Source organism: Vulpes vulpes, chromosome 1 (genome assembly GCF_048418805.1).
Source record: "Vulpes vulpes isolate BD-2025 chromosome 1, VulVul3, whole genome shotgun sequence".
NCBI lineage: Eukaryota > Metazoa > Chordata > Mammalia > Carnivora > Canidae > Vulpes > Vulpes vulpes.
The window spans coordinates 151,115,184-151,133,855 of record NC_132780.1 but is presented as its reverse complement, the minus strand read 5'-3'; the positions used below and the strand labels follow the sequence as shown (position 1 = coordinate 151,133,855).

Genomic DNA, 18,672 nt, shown 5'->3' with positions numbered 1-18,672 from the left:
TCCCGGGTCTCCAGGATCACGCCCTGGGCCAAAGGCAGATGCTAAACCGCTGCGCCACCCAGGGATCCCAAGCTAAATGATATTTAAATATTTTCTTTACCTTCACATGTTTAAAGTTCTAATTCCCAACATCTGAAAATCAACCTCTTTGTCGAACTTGGAGTTCACTGGAAAAATACTGCCAAGAGTTTAAAAGTTATTATCGCCTTCATCCAAGAAAACACATTTAAAAAATGCTGGTCCTACTATGCAAATATTTACCTGTGCCCTTTTTTCAAGGGCCCTCAAATCACATGGTAAATGTCTTTCATATTCAAAGACTTTTATGAAATACCAAATATTATTATTTTCATTATAATAAAGGAAATCAAGCACAAAGATGTTCAGTGCCAATACGTGGTTTGTCAGAAGTACATTCAGATTTTCACTTTCCCTCTGTTCTTCCCTCCATTTTTATCTAATTTTATTTTAAAACAAAGTCTTTCATCTTATCATGATTAGAATGCAAAATATTCTCAAGTTTTCCCTCTGGAAATCAAATGAGATTAGTGCTTATAGACCCTCCCTTGTGCCAAGCACTGTGAAAGCACTTGATACAACAAATGTTTAACTCTGAATCTCATAAAACACGTTTAAAAAAAATTCTTTGCAAAGTTCAATACACATTGTTTTTTTTTTGTTGTTGTTGTTGAATTAGCAAAATACATAACAGAATTTTCTCTTCTCTTTAAAAAAGCAGTATTATATTCTGCTTGAGGGAGAACAATAAAACATCAAACCAAGTGCATGAAAACTGCAGTAGGTAACTGATGCCAGCCTTCTGTGAGTGTCTCAAGTGACCACAAGGAGATATAAAAACAGGAAGAACCAGAAAACCAGTTAAGCAGAGGCATGCAGGCAGTACTTTTGAATAATCAGATATGACAAAAACATAATGTATTAAGATGACCTAAGGGTTTTTCTTGTGTCTAGGTGGAAATCAGAAAACCCTCATTTTTATAACTGTAACAAATTATACCTTATGACACAGAACTATTTGGAGAATTGCTTGTAAGCATGTATCCCCACTTCTCCTTTTTGTATGTATAACCCCCCCTGTTGCTAACAAGCTTTGGAGGAGTTCTTCAGAGCAATCTGAAAGACTGCTTGCTAGGCTATGGTCCTCAGTAAGACAACTAATAAAGTTTTTACTAACCTATTTTGAGGTTGGCTTTCTTTCAGTTGACAATGTGGCAACCACGAAGGGACCCCAAAACAGACACCACTTTCTCATCTGGACTCCACCAGGAAACAGAGCTTTGGTACTGGTTCTTGTGCCCAAATGTGTCTTTACATTGAGTACAATGGACTGGGTAAGTTCTTCCTGAGATCCAGGGCTCCCCACTTGGTAGATGATCCAGAGCTTTATTCATTGTTGTTATTTTTCTTTCTTCTGCAAAGTTAGGAAAAGGTGCCATTCTGCATATGACCCATATTTCAGGTCTTAACCTTTCTTTCTTTCTCCTGCAGTCAGGAAAGAGCCCCATTTTGTAATTAACACAGGTTCCTGTTCCATCCTTTGTCCCTTCTTCCTGCGTACTTCAGGAAGGGGTGCCGTGCTGTGTAGAACACAGGTTGCAAGTCTATTGAGGGACAAATTTTTTATCCCAGAAATTAAAAATTCTTCAGAATTTTGCCAATTTGAATACTCGATGCTACAATGGCATAAATGAGAATCTGAAGAAATTCAAAGACAAGGGACAGGAGCTCCTCTCATTGGAGAGTGTAGGGGTTAATCTTACACCCTGTGGTGGTCTCATAGGGATCCCCATTTACAGTACAGATAATTTGGTTTCTCTATGGAGGGATACATATAAGAAACTTTTGCTCATCATTCTGAACACTTTTGTTTTAGCCCGACTTAATGCAGAGAAACACTGAGACACAAATACCATCAACCAACTCCAGGATGAGACCTGGAGGTACAAGGTCACTTTAATCAGCACACTGGTCCACACCTAAAACCCCTTAGGTAGTACCAAGCATTTAAACCCACTAGGAATGAGATAAACCATTACAACCAGAAAAACAGGATGAGTAACACTTTCAACATTCCAGGGGATTCATGTTTAACACACATAGATCATATATTTGCAAGCTTCTAAATAAATGAGAAAATTATATTAAAAATGATTCTAATGTTCAAATGGCCTAACTGGGGATCTTTTGAAATACCTTGGATTTACCCACCCAACTCAAGAAAGCCAGCTATTAAATTCAACAACTGGAGTGGGAGGCATATTTTGATTGGTATTTAGAAGCTTCTAAAAAAAAAAAAAAAAAAAAAACACTGGCCACATACTATGCATGCAAGAAACTAATAAGAACCTTTCTGAAACAGTGACAAAATTGAGCTTAAAATCATCAACTCCTGAAGAAGTATTTCCTTTTATTCCACCTTCTTTTTATCCTTTAAATGAGTTGCCAGGAGTGAGGTATTAAAATCAAAGCCTCCTTCTCCTCACCATGCTAAACCCATAGTGGCTTTATAGTCAAAAGTTGGCCAGATTAGAAGCTGAAATTCAAAGCCTGATGGTTTCTTTTAGGTCTTCTCCCCTAAATTAAAGTTAGAACTATACACCCAAATGGAAAAAAAGGAAGTTGAGGATAATGTAGTTGGATGGGTAGATAAACCTGTGACATTATTTAAATTGTCACCCAATTCCTTGAGGGATTCAAAGCAACTGTCTTAATCTCACAAATCTTTGCAAAACTAGACCTATGGCCCCAAAAACAATTCAAAGTACTTCAACCTGTCCTTTTCAGAATCTCCAAACCTCCTTTATTTAGGTCAAGGTTTGTAACCTCTCTGGTAACTCTTAGCTAAATTATCCCTATTCCTGAATTGGAAGAAAAAAAAAAAAGGAAAAAGAGGGCTTTTAAAAATTCAAATGAGTATAGAAACATGCCTGCTCAAAATCTAGCCCACAGCTTCTGAGAAAGTTTACTTACCAAAGATAATATAAATATGAAATGTCTTTCTCACAAATATTAAAACGAAGAGCTTTAACAATCTGAGAAGTGTCCTTAACTTATTCTATCTGCCGAAAAACCCCAGTTTGGATCCAGTTGTTGTGTTGTAAACTCATGTGTTCTGTATTATCATACCCATCTTATGGTTAAAAAATTGAAAAACAATAAGACTTCTGCTTGAGAGTGTCTGTATTGTAGATTTGTGGTATTTTCCACCTCTGGATAGTATTGCCAAAAAAAGTAATTTGTAAAAGAGCTCTAATTGGCCTACAGAAAATTAAGCATTTGTATGCATTAACTTCTCAGAAATATAATAGAATTAGCCCAAGTAAGTTTTCAGTTCACATGACCTAGTATTAATCTTAAAAAAACAAAACAAAACAACAAAAAAAACCCCTAAAACTAATTGAAGTTTGTTGGTTTACTTAAAACAAGTTTGTTTTTGTTTTTAGAACTGTCAACATTCAATATACTTGTATCCTACCTATGTTTACTCAAAGTCAAATAAGCTCGTGTTACCTCTGTTACAGAATTTGTCAGCAAGAAAGATAATTTTTTTAAAGATTTTATTTATTTATTCATGAGAGACACACAGAGAGAGAGGCAGATATGGAGGCAGAGGGTGAAGCAGGCTCCATGCAGGGAGCCCGATGTGGTACTTGATCCCGGGACTCTAGAATCATGCCCTGAGCCAAAAGCAGATGCTCAACCACTGAGCCACCTAGCATCCCTGCAAAAAAGATAATTTAAAGATGATAGCTGATAAGCATCTCAAATTTTTTATTAATAACAAGTGAATTAAAATAGATATAAAAGTTTTAAAATTTGTCAGCAATATTCGGGTCTACTTCAAGTATTTTCCCCTACTTTTTTTTTGTTTGTGTAACTTAAAACCTTAGAGTTTTGCAAAGTTACATGATGGATAGCCATTAAATATCTAGATCATTTTCAAATAAGATAAAATACTGAAACATTAATTATTAACGTAGGTTTATCTACCTTTGACTTTCTGTTATACAGAAACTAAAGGTATTTGGGTCTATTAATAAACATTTTGTGCCATGTTGAAACATATACTATAGAGAAGGCATGTATTTCTAAAAATTACTAAATGTATTTGTAAATTGTTCATCTAAAGAATACTGGAACCACAGGCTCACAATTGCTTACTACTTTAGTTTCCACTAGAAACTGAGGTTCCCAAGAGTTAAGAATTCTAGTAAATGTAATTAAGATTAATGAACATAATAAAGAAAACAACTCTATGCAAGGAAAGTGGGATACATGCTTTTGATATAAAAAACAAAAGGCATGAGGAATAGGAATGCATTTTTGTTGAGGAATATGAACATTATTTTGTCCAAAAGTGAGACTATTTAAATAGGGAAAACACAGGACAAATCTAAATGTAAAAAAAAAAAAGAGAGAGAGAGAGAAGTCAAAAAAAGAAAGAAAAGAAAAAAGTTGTAGAAAGTTCTTAAGAAGGAAATCTTTGGAAAGTAATTTTATATATGATCAGTAGTGGCTAAGATTAGAATTAATTTATATAAAATGAGTTTTAATGTCAAAAGTACACTGGTATAAGATTGGAATTTGGTTTTTCTCTGTTAAAATGACAAAGTTTTCTTAGATTATTGGTCTACTCTTAATGTGAAATTATAAACAAAGTTTCTTAACCTTTAATGTTATCACCTAGAAAAACAAAGTTTCTGTTTTGTCTTTATGAAATCTTTGACCACTTAAGAAAACTGAATCTTATATTAAAAGAGCTAAATTTTGCCAACAACTTGTAATTTCTATATTTGCCTCTAGAATCTTTTATTGCAAAAATAAAAGGAATCTTTTATTGCTACCTTGGTTAAATAGATAAGTATTATTAAATATTAAGTTTTGACCTATAATCTTAGTTAGGCATGTTCTTGAAAACTTTGATATTTTTGACAAACTTCACAAAATTTAAATTTTAAGTGAAGTCTTTTTGACTCATTAGTCTTGTTTATTGATATGTTAAATTATTTGGGAAGCATTGTCAGATAAATGATAAAACTTCTTAGATTATATGAGTGAATGCTACTAATATAATTGTTCTAGATATTACATGAAATTGCTCAAGTTTTGATATGTTTTGGTATAGTATTATCACTTGTAAGTCTAATTATTGAAATGGTGTGTGTCACAGAAATAGCCAGATTTCCTTGTCAACTGCCTTAAAATGAACTCTCATCAGATCTCTAACCATAGCCATTTTTGAATCTTTTTTCATTTACCATTATTGTTTTTACCTTACAAATGTGAGACTCTTACAAATGTGTTTCAGCTTCAAGGAGATTCATGGAAAAGACTTATGACACATGCAGGTATCTGATACCCTTACAGTTATAAAACTAATCTGGGTTAAGGAGTTGCCAGAACTAGTGGGAAACTGGATTCAAACAGAACAAGAATTAGTAACACAGTAGTGAATGGACTTTTGTTTGAAACATTTACTAGTTCTGTAATGTTTGCTCTTCCAGATTTAAGGAAACTTTCTCTTAAGCTATCCATGATTTAGAGGATTTGAAACTCTCAGTAAGTTCTCTTACTTCCAAGGCAGTTATAGTTATTTGCATAAGTTCAATAAGAATTTGTTCTCCTAACAGGACATCATTGGAAACATCACTTATATTACCAAGGCTTTGACTGGAATGTCATTTTTGAGAGAGACATACATAGACTCAGAGATGACTAGACTGCTTTGAGGAACTAAAATTGATTTTATGCAGCCAATGAAGCCCCTTGGAAAAATCAGCCGGATACTGCTGACAGGGTTCCTGGGAGCCTTACCAAGTGAATAAGGAAGGTCACTTTCTGGCAGGTGTGCACATCAGAATATTTTGGGGACCTCAAGAAGAAAAGAAGTAACCCAAATCTATAGGTATTATAGCCAAATCTGATGGCAAGTATTTGGCTTGGCTTCTTAGTCTCAAGGGGCTATTAAAAACTCAATTTGAAATTCTTGCAGCAACACAGATTTGAAAGGATCTATGTGGACAATTCCTATTCTTGCTGGCATTGTGTAAATAATTAGGAAAAGATTTTTAAGACGACTTATTTACAGACAAAGTGGTTTTAATTTGGCAATCTTCAGTGAAAATGAGAGTGATTTCTAAGAGAAAAATTGTTTTAGTAACATAATTTTGTGTATGTTAGATTCTAGCTCTGATGGTCTCTGAGTGTTTGTTCTTTGCCTATAAAATTGGGCTGGATTCTGAATTATTCTGGTTTCCTCCAATATCTGGCTATGATTCTCCAAACTAAGATTTCCAATTTTCTTCTGTTCTTCTGAATTAGAATCAGTGAGAACTTTAGACTGAAGCTAGAAAATTTGAGGTCAACTTCAGAAAAATTGCCACAACAGTCATATTTAGATAATCATCGTACTTGTTGCTAAATGGGCCACTCAGAAAAATCACCAGAGATATTCCAAGTGAACCAGGGTAATCTGTCAGACTGCACTGCCTGCCTTACTCCATCTGAAGATGCTTTGAGCCTGACATCTAGACTTGGTCTTATGGATAGAAAGTAGGACTCAGACACTGGGTTTATAATTTGCTCTATTAACCTGTGTTTTTCTTTTCTTTCCATTGGAAATGCCTCTATTAATTACCTACATTGCTTGCTCAATGAGAGTCCAACTGTAGGACCACCTCTCAAATTAAGACAACTGTTTAACTGAACTGACCTAGTCTCAAGACGAAGAGTGGTTCATGAGATGTGAAACACATTTCTTACCTAAGATCCAGTTAAACTCCAGCTAGGAGGGAGTAAGGTTGATATGTGATGTTATTCTAAGAAAAAAAAATCTTATCAAAAGGGGGAATGTTAAATTGTACCCACACTACAAAGACTTTTGGTGAAAATTTATTCCAGATATGAGACAGATTTATCTGGATGACTCTCAGAGTAGCTTAAGTCAAAGGGCTCTACTCTGCTGGAACATGCCAATCATACCAAATATCAGCCTTAAGTGACCCAACACCCAGACTCAGGAAAATTTTAGCTCAATGGCTTGGTTCTGAAATTCTTGGTTTTAAATCTATTCTAATGGTTCTGGCTAAGATGTCAGCCTTTTTACTGCTAACACACAGTACAAATTAACTTGTGTGCACTGGTGTACTCAGACTTGCACTAAGCTAATGGTCAAATATCTAGATGCTATAAATAATATATACATTTCTGTATAAAGTTTGACAGTTTATGCCTAGACACAACAAAATACCTCAGGCTATAAAATTCATAAACTTTAGCAAATGTAAAAGTTTACAGATAGTTTTCCTTTCTAGGAGATATTTGCCTCGTATATCAGAATAACTGAAGGAACCTTCCTAATGCCCTGGGACAAAGAGATATTTGGTCACCATTGCCTGCCATAGGTTGCAGTTGCCAAAAAGAGGGATCATGCATGAGAACTGCAGTAGGCGACGGATACCAGCCTTCTGTGACTGTCTCAGGTGACCTCAAGGAGATACAAAAACAGAAAGAACCAGAAAACCAGTTAAATAGAGGCATGCAGACAGTACTTTTGAATAATCAGCTATGATTAAAACATAGGTATTTGATGAAGAAATCAGAAAACCCTAGTTTTACAACTACTACACATTATACCTTGGGACATGCACATATTGGGAGAACTGCTTAAAAGCATGTATGTCTCCTTTTCCCCTTTTTGTATATATAACTCCCTGTAGCTAGAAATTTTCAGAGCAGTTCTTCAAAGCAATTTGAAAGACTATTTACTAGGCATTGGTCCTCAGTAAGACAACAACAACAAAAAGACATTTACTAATTTACCATTTTGAGGTTGGCTTTCTTCCAGTTGGCACCCCAGTTATAAAAACACTAAGTCTAAGCTTTCCGGTAGACTCTTACTAACAAAAATGCTTATTTTGATTTAAGAGTATCTAACTTATTTAGCCTTAGTAGTGAACTAAAAATTTTGATAGTTTGTAAAACAATCAAATGAATAAACCAAAAAACACTCCCTCTCACAACCTAAAAGAACCTTCTTTTAAAAATGTGGTCTATTAAATCTAATCAAATGAGCCTGATACCTGAGACACAGAGAGATTGTGAAAAAATCTTTATTCCTATAGCTAGAGAAAAGTTTAGAGACAAAATGTGTTAATGTCAGGATAGACCCTGAAAGTTTTTCTTTAAAATAAGTCCCCGATTAAATGTTCTTGGTTTCGTTTTGTTTGGGGTTATTGCCCCCCCCCCCACATTTACCTCTTTCTAATTAAAGCAAAATAGTGGGAACTATTCTGTCAAATTGATTTTGGGAATTTTGTCACAATGTTTTGTGTTTTCTTGTGGCTCTGTTACAGCTGCAACTTGTACTTCCCAAGCCATTCGCATTCAGTAAGAATAAGGGAACAGTAAGTTCCCATCTAAATATGTCCTGGTGGGGTGTCCACCTTCCCTCATTTTTTACCACATATGTTCTAAGAGTCCCTAAAGAGACTTAACTAGCTTGGCTTCCTCATGGCACCTATTCTTCACTGCTCTGGCCCTCTGTGATAATACTGCCAATTACTGCTCACACCAAAAGTGGTAGATGTACCTACTTGCTGCTCAGCAGTCTGCAGTCATTGCTGTAACATTTTAACATTAGCAGAGAGGCTGCTGTTGAATACAGGAAGCTGTGCTGAGGATCATGGTGTGGATGTCCATGGTGGTGGCCCGACACCTGACTCCCTGTGCACCAGCCATGTAGAGTTTAGAGAAGCCACTCTTCCACTGGCAGTGTAGCTGACCTACATTGATGGCCGATTTGAATGACTTTACACACAGTAACCATTTCCTTTCCTTGTGTGCCAACTGTCTTTCAACTGAATTTGAATAGCTCTACTCCATTTTCCTTTAGGATATATTCTTCACCAAGGGCTTTCTTTCCTTAAAAAAAAAAAAAAAAAATTTGTTCTCAGAAGACTAGCCCTGTTGGATCTATAAAGATGACAAGATCCTAGGGTAATGTGGCTGAAATTTAAACTAGCACCCATGTTGCATTAACTCATTCATGGTTTTTTAATACAAAATGTATATTTTAATGTATGGATATTAGTAGAACATATATTTATGCAACTGTAGTTAAGGAAATGACGGGATAGCCACATAGAATATCTATTAGGCATCTCTTCTGTGTAATTTGGTAAGCATTAGGAGTATATCAAAGCACAAATTTGGACAAATAGGCTTCGGGTAGCATACACATTTTTGCTATTAGTTTGGGCTATTCTTAAAACACTCATGAAGATTTGCTACAGCTTCTGATTATGCAGACATTCTCTTTTCTTCCTTACATCAAGTCTACTATAAGGGCACCTGGGTGGCTCAGTCATGATCTCAGTGTCCTGGCATCAAGCCCTGTGTAGGCTCCTTGCTCAGTGGGGAGTTTGCTTCTCCCTCTGCCTCTCCCTGTGCTCATGCTGGTGCTCTTTCTGAAATAAATAAGATCTTAAAATAAAAAAGTATCTACTATAACCTACATATTTGGAACAAAGTAGGTTCCCAGTATGTTAGATAAAAAAATGAGCTAGATTGGATTCCAGTGGCAGCACCGTGGATAACTCCATGCATGGCAAAATAGAGATTTTGCCACGCATGGCAAAATAGAGCTGGAGGCAGCACCGTGGAGGACTCCACACATGGCAAAATAGAGCTGGAGGCCAGATACACCAACCTTGCTGTCTTCCCCCATCTGACTGTGGTGATCATTGGCATGTTCTTCACTGTCTATTTCTGTTTATGAGGTTACCTCCACCAACTGCACTTGGGATAGCTACAGAGTGCCTCATCTCCTTGGTGGCCTTGATCTTCATTGACTTTGGAATCTTCTTCCTGTTGCTCTAGATTGGCATCCATGTATGAACTCCCAAGGGTTTCAACTAGGTAGCTTCACTGAATACCTGCTTTGTAAACTATTTTTTTTTTACTATTGCTGCAAATGTCCTACCTGCTGCCCACAATAAAGGCAGATGTGTGACCCCCCGCCCCCCAAAAAAGAGCCAGATTGTTAAAACAGCATGTAATTATTTCCCATAGGCAAGACACACACCTACTCCTTTCAATTCTCTTTTGTCTTATGTCCAGCTACCTTTGATTGGTCTTTGACTCCTTAAATCAACAGAGCCTAGTTGTGGGTTTCCTCTAGGATGGTCACAAAAGTAAAACTTTACTTATTTTCCTCACCATCCCATTGAAACAGGGCTTTTTTAGTGTATTTATAGTAAATGGAAAAAAGAAATCAAGTTTTTTCCTTAAAATTATACTTACCTACTTAAAAATTACATTTGTCTTTAAAATGACACTATTTAATTCCCAATACACAGAATTTCAACTGCATCTTACTCTGTGATATATAAGGGATTATATAAGGGATATATATATCCTGTGTGAGATAAGGGATTTTTTTTTTCTAGGAAAAACATATTTTGAATTTTAAATAACTTTAGGTTGTTTAATGTCACTAATTGATCTACTACAGATGCATTTTTAGAATATTTTATTCAAACTAAATGCTACAAAGTTAAACAAAAGACAGCTATCAGGTTTTTCTTTATTTTTTTTTTTTTAGCAAAATTGTCCTATTTTTCAACATCCCAAGTTATTAAAAATTAAATTGATGAGTTTAAAGTAATGAATTTAAAGTAATAATGAAGACAATGTGTATAGGATATTGTTGTTTAAGGGAAGAATACTGTCACTGGCTATCAAATATGGATAAATATTGTATGAAATATAATTGCTAATCAAAAGTAAAACGAAGTGTTTGACTTTATTTCAAAATTCATAAATATTAAAAATATGCATGATGTAAATCATATAAAAGTAAGTAAAAACATGTATTTAAATGGAGAAATGCAGAGTATGAAGATAAAAAACGACTTACAATATATTGATGTTTGTACAAAATTATTTAATATTTATTTATTAGATCTAAAAACAAGCTACTTTGGAAGAATATTTCTTTGATAACATTTAGATATACAAAAAAATGACTCTTTGGTTTATAATTTCATCCTTTTCATTTTAAATATGCTAGAACCAAACTAAATATTAAAATAAACCTTTTAAGAAACAGTATCAGACATGGTTAATGTGAAATAAATGATTTACTTATTTCCCTTAGCCATAGTCACATTGAGTCATATTTGTCTTTCATGACAAATCTTTGGAATAATAGTTGAATAACTAGATAATCTTGAGTAAAGTTAAAGTTGAATGTAGCCAGAGTTCAACTTCTTCCTTGCTTATCTGGATCACACTAGATGTCATCTTGATTAAACGAGATACTTGCTTCCATAAAAGTAGACTGCCAACATATACCCATTACTCAATATGCCACATTAGAAGTATGGCTAATCCCAATCATTCTAATAGAGAGATACCAGCATGGTCAGAATATAGGCACTTAAAACTATTGTAAAGGTATCTGCCAAGACCTATTTGAATTCATACTTACTTTCTTGAGTTTCTGCTTACAAACTAATATATTACGTAGAGAGTAAAAACTGCCTTACCAACTCAAAGGATTAGTTTTTAATATGAAAGTACACCTAAGTGTCATTATCTTTCCACCAATATTAATATGGGAAGAAAACAAAAGTATTTTGCTTGAAATGATTACATTTGTGAAGTCTGTAAGTGTCTGTTTAAAACTTAAACTCTGAGTAAATTATTTGAAGTGTTATGTGCTTGCTCAGCCTTCACCCTGAGGAATTTCTCAGCCCCAGAAACTTGGGAAAGTTACTACACAAAGATTCTGATATACAGATGTTTCTGAAGTGAAAAATAAATAAATAAAAGGAAAATAAAGACAAAAGTCAGAAGAGAATAAGTCTGTACAAAAGCTGAAGCTACCTGTCACAGCATCCTGAAACAAAGCATCCTGCACTTCTCAATGCCACTAGGGAGAGGAGCAATTCAGCAACTATTTAAAAGCTGTCTGCTTCCAGAAATGGTAGCAGTTGCTGTAAAAAGGCAACAGGCTTTTTGCTTGTAATTTAAAAATGATTAAAACTAGTCTATGTAATTTCAGCTTCAAAGTTATCTTGTTCTACATCTTAGGACTTCCACTTTCAGAGCAGCCTAATGAAAATTAGCCCATTATCCCCTTACACCTGAAAAATGTCCCATCTAACAGACAAAGAATGGTTAATATTAAAGTCAATCTGGTTTGGGTAACTGTGGGTTCTGTCTTTGGCAAGTGGGTAAAGGACCATGATCCAGAATTTAAAAAGTGAATTGTTCTAAGAGCAAAAGGAAAATTCTCTTTCATTCACTGGACTCCAATTCTAATGCTTTTTAAAAGCTGATACTAATATATGAAGATGATACAATTTCTAGAATTCTAAAAAATAGTCCACTAACAATCAGATTGTTTCAATGCAATTTAATTCCTTACTGGATGATAGGCAAATGCACATTCCCATGGTTATTATTTTTTTAATGCAAAACTTTGGTAGATGTGACTACTTTTCCTCTGAAAGATAAGTTTTCTCTCTCAAAGTTTTATTTGTATGCTACTCACTTATTAGAAAGTCTGCAAAATTTTCAATCTGTTACCTGTAGCTTTCCAAAACAGTAAAATCCCATGTTGTAGTAGTTGGGAATTCCTATGTTATAATGGGAGTTTTAAAACCTTCTTTTATGAATGATGTTAAACTGAGTTTATATTCTGGATTTGTTTATAAAGTGTGATAAAGTGGCTATGTTACTACAAGATTTCTGCAATTTGTAAAGATAGAGCAAAAGAGAGAGAACATTCAGAAAAGTTCCCTCAATTATAGTGGAGTAGGAGCCAGCAAAGTGTGGTGTTGTTTAGTAATAAAAAGAGGCCTTTGCATTTAAAACCAATTTTGTGTTCAAACCTAGTTCTACCAATGAAGAACCGTGTGACTCTTGGAAAGTTATGTAACTATTCAAAGGATTAGTTTTCTCATTTGCAAAAAGGAGCTACTGACTTCACAGGGCTATTGTGAATATTTAACAAGGTAATATATTTAACACTGAGCTTCATTCCCTGCCTAGCTTTCTAACCTAATGGGCTGCTTTCCCTAGCATAGATACAAGTTAAACCTGTAGTTCCTTTCCCTTTTTCATTGTCACAGGTCAACCAGCACAGCAGATATTAACTGTGGGAACTATAGGTTCTAGCTCAAGACCTGGTCTATACATGTGCTCAACTAAATGTTAGGTTTTCTTTTCCCTACTATGTTTTCTCTTGTCATGTTCTTATCATGGTGTTTAACCACTACAGAAAAGTATCTTAATGATTGATATTTTAATGCTCTTGTTTTATTTAATGACATGGATATTATTTGACTGAATCCTGAATTTTTAAAACAACATACTGCCCCATATTATAACTTAGAAGGTGTTAAATAATACATTTAAAGCATTATAGAAACCCTTCACACCTCTCAAATGACACATTATTTCTTGAATTCTGTCCTTTGTGGATGAAGTAAAACCAAGGTAAAGTCTCTTTAATGCATATGGGGCTTTAATTACTCTAAGAAGGGCAAAAGGGCATCTTATGATCTAAATATCATCATCCAGTTAAGATATGGAGAGATTTAAAACTTTCAACTGTCTATGCTCATGAAAGAATTAGGCTAGATACCACTTCTCATGTTCATCACAGTACTTTTCATGCAAACACTATGCACTCATAGTATATTTGGCCCAGTGTGAAAAAGAGCAAGGACTTTTGCAAGCAAAACACCTAAGCATTGTCATACTGATCTAAGATAAAAAATTACGTAGAAGTTTACATTTCTAAAAGCTTTTTTTTTTTTTAAATCTTAGAAAGAGAGGTATAACTCATGTTTCTTAAATTATCTGCTGCTTGCTCTAATTTCAGGGAAGGAATGACTATGAAAGTTCAGCAGCTCACCGATGAGTGAAGTATGGGCTCCCTTGGTCCAGAATAGAAAGAAGGACAACATGTATGGTTTTCACAAAATTAGGAAAAGAAATTTCTACCATGTACTACATGAAGCTGATCCTTTGCAAACACCTCAGTCAAAATGAAAGATATGCTGAGCTACATGGTTTAAACTGCACTGTTGCTGCCCGACCAGTTGTATATGCTTCATAGGAAAATTAAGGAAATATTAATAAAACATAACTTATTCTATAGAGTTTAAAGGGAATTAAAACCCAAAGAGGCTTTGTCCTATTTTCTCATAATTTGGACATATGAAAACCCACAAAGATATATTATAGAGGGCCACTGATAGTACTATGATCCTTTTTTAAAAGGAAAGACTTCAGAATAAATGCTTAAAATCCATACACTGTCTCTCCACTAAAGTTTCTATTTGAGACTTAAGAATATCTTGAGTCTGAAGAATATATTACATTTTTTGCCATTACCATTTAAAAATCATGTATATAGAGACATTCCATTGGCATTGTAATTAAGCACAACTAACTTTATCACACAGAACAACTTCACTGTATATCAGTGGTAAACATGTCATACCACAAACTCTCTTCCCTACAAAAATCTACTGGCATGTTACAAAAACTGTCCACAATATTCTTTGGAGAAATATTTATAGCTATAGTCATTTGTATTTTAACAACTATTTGAAATTATACTATTTCATTTATTTTTGTGTATAAAGTTTCCAAACTTCTGCATAAATCCTCGGAACTTGTTTTCATTTGGCTGGTATGAGTGATAAACACCAGTGTTGTAATTAAGCATCGGGCTGGACCTGCCATAACTATTGCCCACAGTTGTGGATTTTATTTCTGGGCGATGCACACCAGTATTTGGTATGTTGCTTGCTGGCTGAATAGAACTTTCGATCTTATAGAATGGCTCGAAGCGACTGTAAATGCGCCTGTCGGTTGAATGAGATCTTAGAAGCTCATTGGGTTTAGGCCTTGGAGAAGAAGCTGGTTTTCTTTCAGGAGCAAGAGCTGTATTAATCTCCTTTGAATCTCGGTATTGGATCTGTTCAGTGTTAAATCTAGGGGCAGAGGCATCTCCTGCTCTTTCCAAGAACTTGTTTTCAACCGGACCTGGAGAAGGCATTCTTTTACTACTTTCATCGGGTGGAGAATTCATGCCCTGAGGTGAGCTAATGGTTACATCTTCCTTACTCTTGTGAATACTGCCTTGAGAATTTGATGAGGAAGAACGCTTTCTTCTAGGAGATGAATCCATTTTTGGTTCTGATTTTTTTGGTTTTTGATTATCTTCAGCCTCAGAAACTAAAGTGTCAGAACTACTACACATCCTATAAAAGGCAGGTGCTTTATTTTTGGATAGATTTTCTTTCTTCTCTGGGGTAAGGCTAAGTAATGACCTTAACTTCTGAGATCCCTTTTTCAAGAAACTTGGAGAACCTTTAACTTCCTTCTTTGAAGTGAGTTCTTTGCTAGGTTCATCTTTATTCATATCAAGCAAAGCGGCAATGGAAATTGACTTGGCAGCAGGGCCACTTGGAGGTTCTCTCTTGATGACCTCCCTGTCCTCTTCTATGCTCTGGGTCACATTGTGCATGCTTTTAGAACTTTTCAACAAATCCTCTTTGGGTTTTTCTGGTTGTCTAACTCGATTCCTGGTAAGTGTACTATAGACATAATGCTTACTATGTCCGTGATCTAAATTGGCTTTTGAGTGGTCGAAGAATGGGAAACTTCGCCTTTTGAGCAGATTCTCATTTTGTTGATTCTTCAGATTTTCTGCCTGCTTATTTACACACAAGGATGTATATAAATAGTTGTTTGAGTCTGTATGGCCATTTGTAGTTTGATTTAAGACTGCTGAGTGGTTTTCGGGAACCTGCAAGGTGTGCATTTTGGGTGCCTCTGACTGCAACGGGAGCTTAGGGGCTGATTCTGGCACAGGTTTGTCTGTCGTATGCTGTACACTCGTAGGGGTGTCCGGGACCTCTTTAGGTGTGTCACTTCCCTGGGAACCAATGACTGTTGAATTTGAGGAGCCAGTTGTACAACTGTTAACTTCTTCCTGTTCAGGTAATGTTGGTTTAAACACAAAAGAGGAACGAAGCCGAGAATGAGTGTAATGGGCATTGGCTTTCAAATTTTCAGAACTATCATAGCCCTCAAACCGGTCACCTAGAGCCGATCCATTTGAATCAGGTGCAGCTTCTGAATGATCATTTAAGTAGGATTCAATTCTCCAGTTACGCAAGAATGACTTTGTGGTATGTTCAAGGGTTGGCATTCTTTGCTGCAAAAAGCGAATATGATTATCCGTCCCGTTGAAAGATCTCCGCACATTTGAGTTCCTTTCTGCAAGATTTGTTGTTTTTCTCTGGGCAAGCCGATCAGCAAAACTCTGGGCAGGTGTGTTACGGTGGCTTGCATAGCCTCCTCGTGATGAGGAGGCCACACTAAGACTATCTGAAGGCTTTTTCCAATTACCTGGAGGATTAATGTTTCGATTCAGAACCCTGTTAAGCAGCAGGTGTGGTGCTGTTTCTGGCTGTTCCCCAGCATAACTATGCCTCTTCCAATTTTCATTTATCTGACTGGATTGATACTGACGGACTGTATTTGGACCATTAAAGTTTGGAATAAAATGAGGCTTGTATCCATGATTTCTTATGCTATATTTGTCATGTTCATTTAGAGTATATATTCCTCTGTTTTTGAAATAAGTAGATTCTAGCTTATGAATTTTGTCTTGTCTGCCAAAAAGGTTTCTCTGGCTCGAAATGGAAGCTAATGAAGAAAGTGAACGCTGGTAGGTGCCATTCTCCCAGAGTGTTTTGCCATGTTTCACCCTTGCTGATTCTTCCTGAGCAAATGAACTGGGGACACAGGATCTGGCATAGAGAGTTCTAAATTCTTCATCAAAGGACTCAACAAGTTGTCCTGTGATTATCTGAACCATGCTGAGGTGAGCTTTTTCAAATGACCACATGTAGCTGAAAAAGAATCAAAATTGGAAAATTTCAATTTTTCTATCAAAAGATTAACGACAATATATACCTAAGAAAAATGTGTCATTTAACATCAACAGGAAGAGTATTTTTGTTCATTTTCCCTGGCTACCATTATTTAGAACATCTTCAATCATTAAATTCTTGTAGTACCTTTATTTCCCTACTCCCATTTTCATATCCTAAATAACAAAGCAACTCAAGTCCTGGCTTTGAACCCACCCATAATTTCTGACATTACTTTCTAGAAGTCCAAAGAAAAGCCTGCTGTGCATTCTGCATCTCTGCCTACTAAGATTTTATGGTATAGAAAACATTGTATTTCATATCTAATATCCTGGCAGAAGGTATCAGTGGAAAAGTTGAGAGACTTGGCTTTTATTGAGTTCTCTACCCACACAAGCTTGGGCCTCAGTTTCCAAAATACTAGCACAATCCTATCATTCCTTATAGTTCTAGCATGTTAAAATGCAAGATAGGTCGTTGCTAATACATTCATCTTATCTCTGTGGCTTACTCAGGAAGTGCACTTTGGGATGCCAGGGCTTGTGGACAGAGAGAGGATCTGTGGCCAGTAGCCCCGGTCCATAAAGGGCACTTTACTGCTTACTTTGCTGGACAGGGAACTAGTAAATTTAGCCTCAAAAGCTATGCCAGTCAGAATGCCAAATAAAATCTTTTGATATAAAATATAATCTCTAGGAAATTAAAGTTTGTAACTACTTTATAGTTGTGGAACTATACAGTTTAAGTTGTGAAACTTCTACAGTTTAGAGGGGACAGATGAAATTTCATATACAATTTCAAACCTGATTTGTAAAAATTTAGATAATCTAACCTACAGAGTCACTGAACCAAAAACGGAATTGCTAATATGCTCTGTACCAAATACTATACATGATATAATAGGAGTTAATAAAGGAGAAAGGAGACAGAGACATTCTTTACCATGAAGGAACTTACTTGTTATAGAGGAGACACAATAACAAAAACAGATGAAATACTAAAAGAATGTACAGAGTATGAATTTAAAATACACAAAATATCATAAATAATAGTGTAAAACTTAAGAGCCTTATTATTCTGATATAGTGAGCTTTATACAGTGTACTTATTGAATGCATGGTAGAAGAAGAATAATTCACTAAGTGCTCTTTTTGTACAGATGGGTGGGCCACCCGGCTGACTTAAAATAAATGATACAAAGTGACTCACTAAAGGAATTTTCAACCCCATTGAAAATATCAATACAAAATTCATAAGAAACAGCAAATAAAGGAATGAATAGTTAGTTATGAGATATGAGAAAATTCCTGGAGACAAGTAGAAGTTAGCTGTATTTTGACAGAGACCAGACAACCCAGAAGGTCAAACACAAAAAGGTGTGGAACAGTTTGTGGGGGGAGAAGAAACATATGGGAATAAAAAGGAAATAAAAATGGCCATGTTTTGGTTGAACAAAGAAAACATATTTAGCTGATGAAGTTATATAGGAGACTAACAAATGAGTGGGGAAAGTCTTGAAAGCAAAGCAAAGTTTGCATAGGATCCCCCCCCCCCCGCCAAATTCAGATAAATTATCATAAAAAGATGTTTTGGAATAATTTTTTTCCAGTAGCTATTTGTAGTATAGACTTGAAGGATGAGCAACCAAATTTACTGTGATGAGTAAAATAATTGGAATAAGGTGGTA

At 35.4% G+C, this 18,672-nt stretch overlaps 1 protein-coding gene across 2 annotated transcripts in view; it reads right to left on the bottom strand.

Moving 5' to 3' along the window:
* Positions 1 to 10,945: 10,945 nt before the first annotated feature.
* FAM83B (family with sequence similarity 83 member B) overlaps positions 10,946 to 18,672 on the bottom strand; it is an 85,653-nt gene continuing 77,926 nt past the window's right edge. For both annotated transcript variants that reach the window (XM_072734363.1, XM_072734361.1), the window contains exon 5: positions 10,946 to 16,964. In XM_072734363.1, the coding sequence (XP_072590464.1) occupies positions 14,663 to 16,964 (2,302 nt within the window). In that variant the 3' untranslated portion in view covers positions 10,946 to 14,662. The remainder of the gene's footprint in view (positions 16,965 to 18,672) is intronic.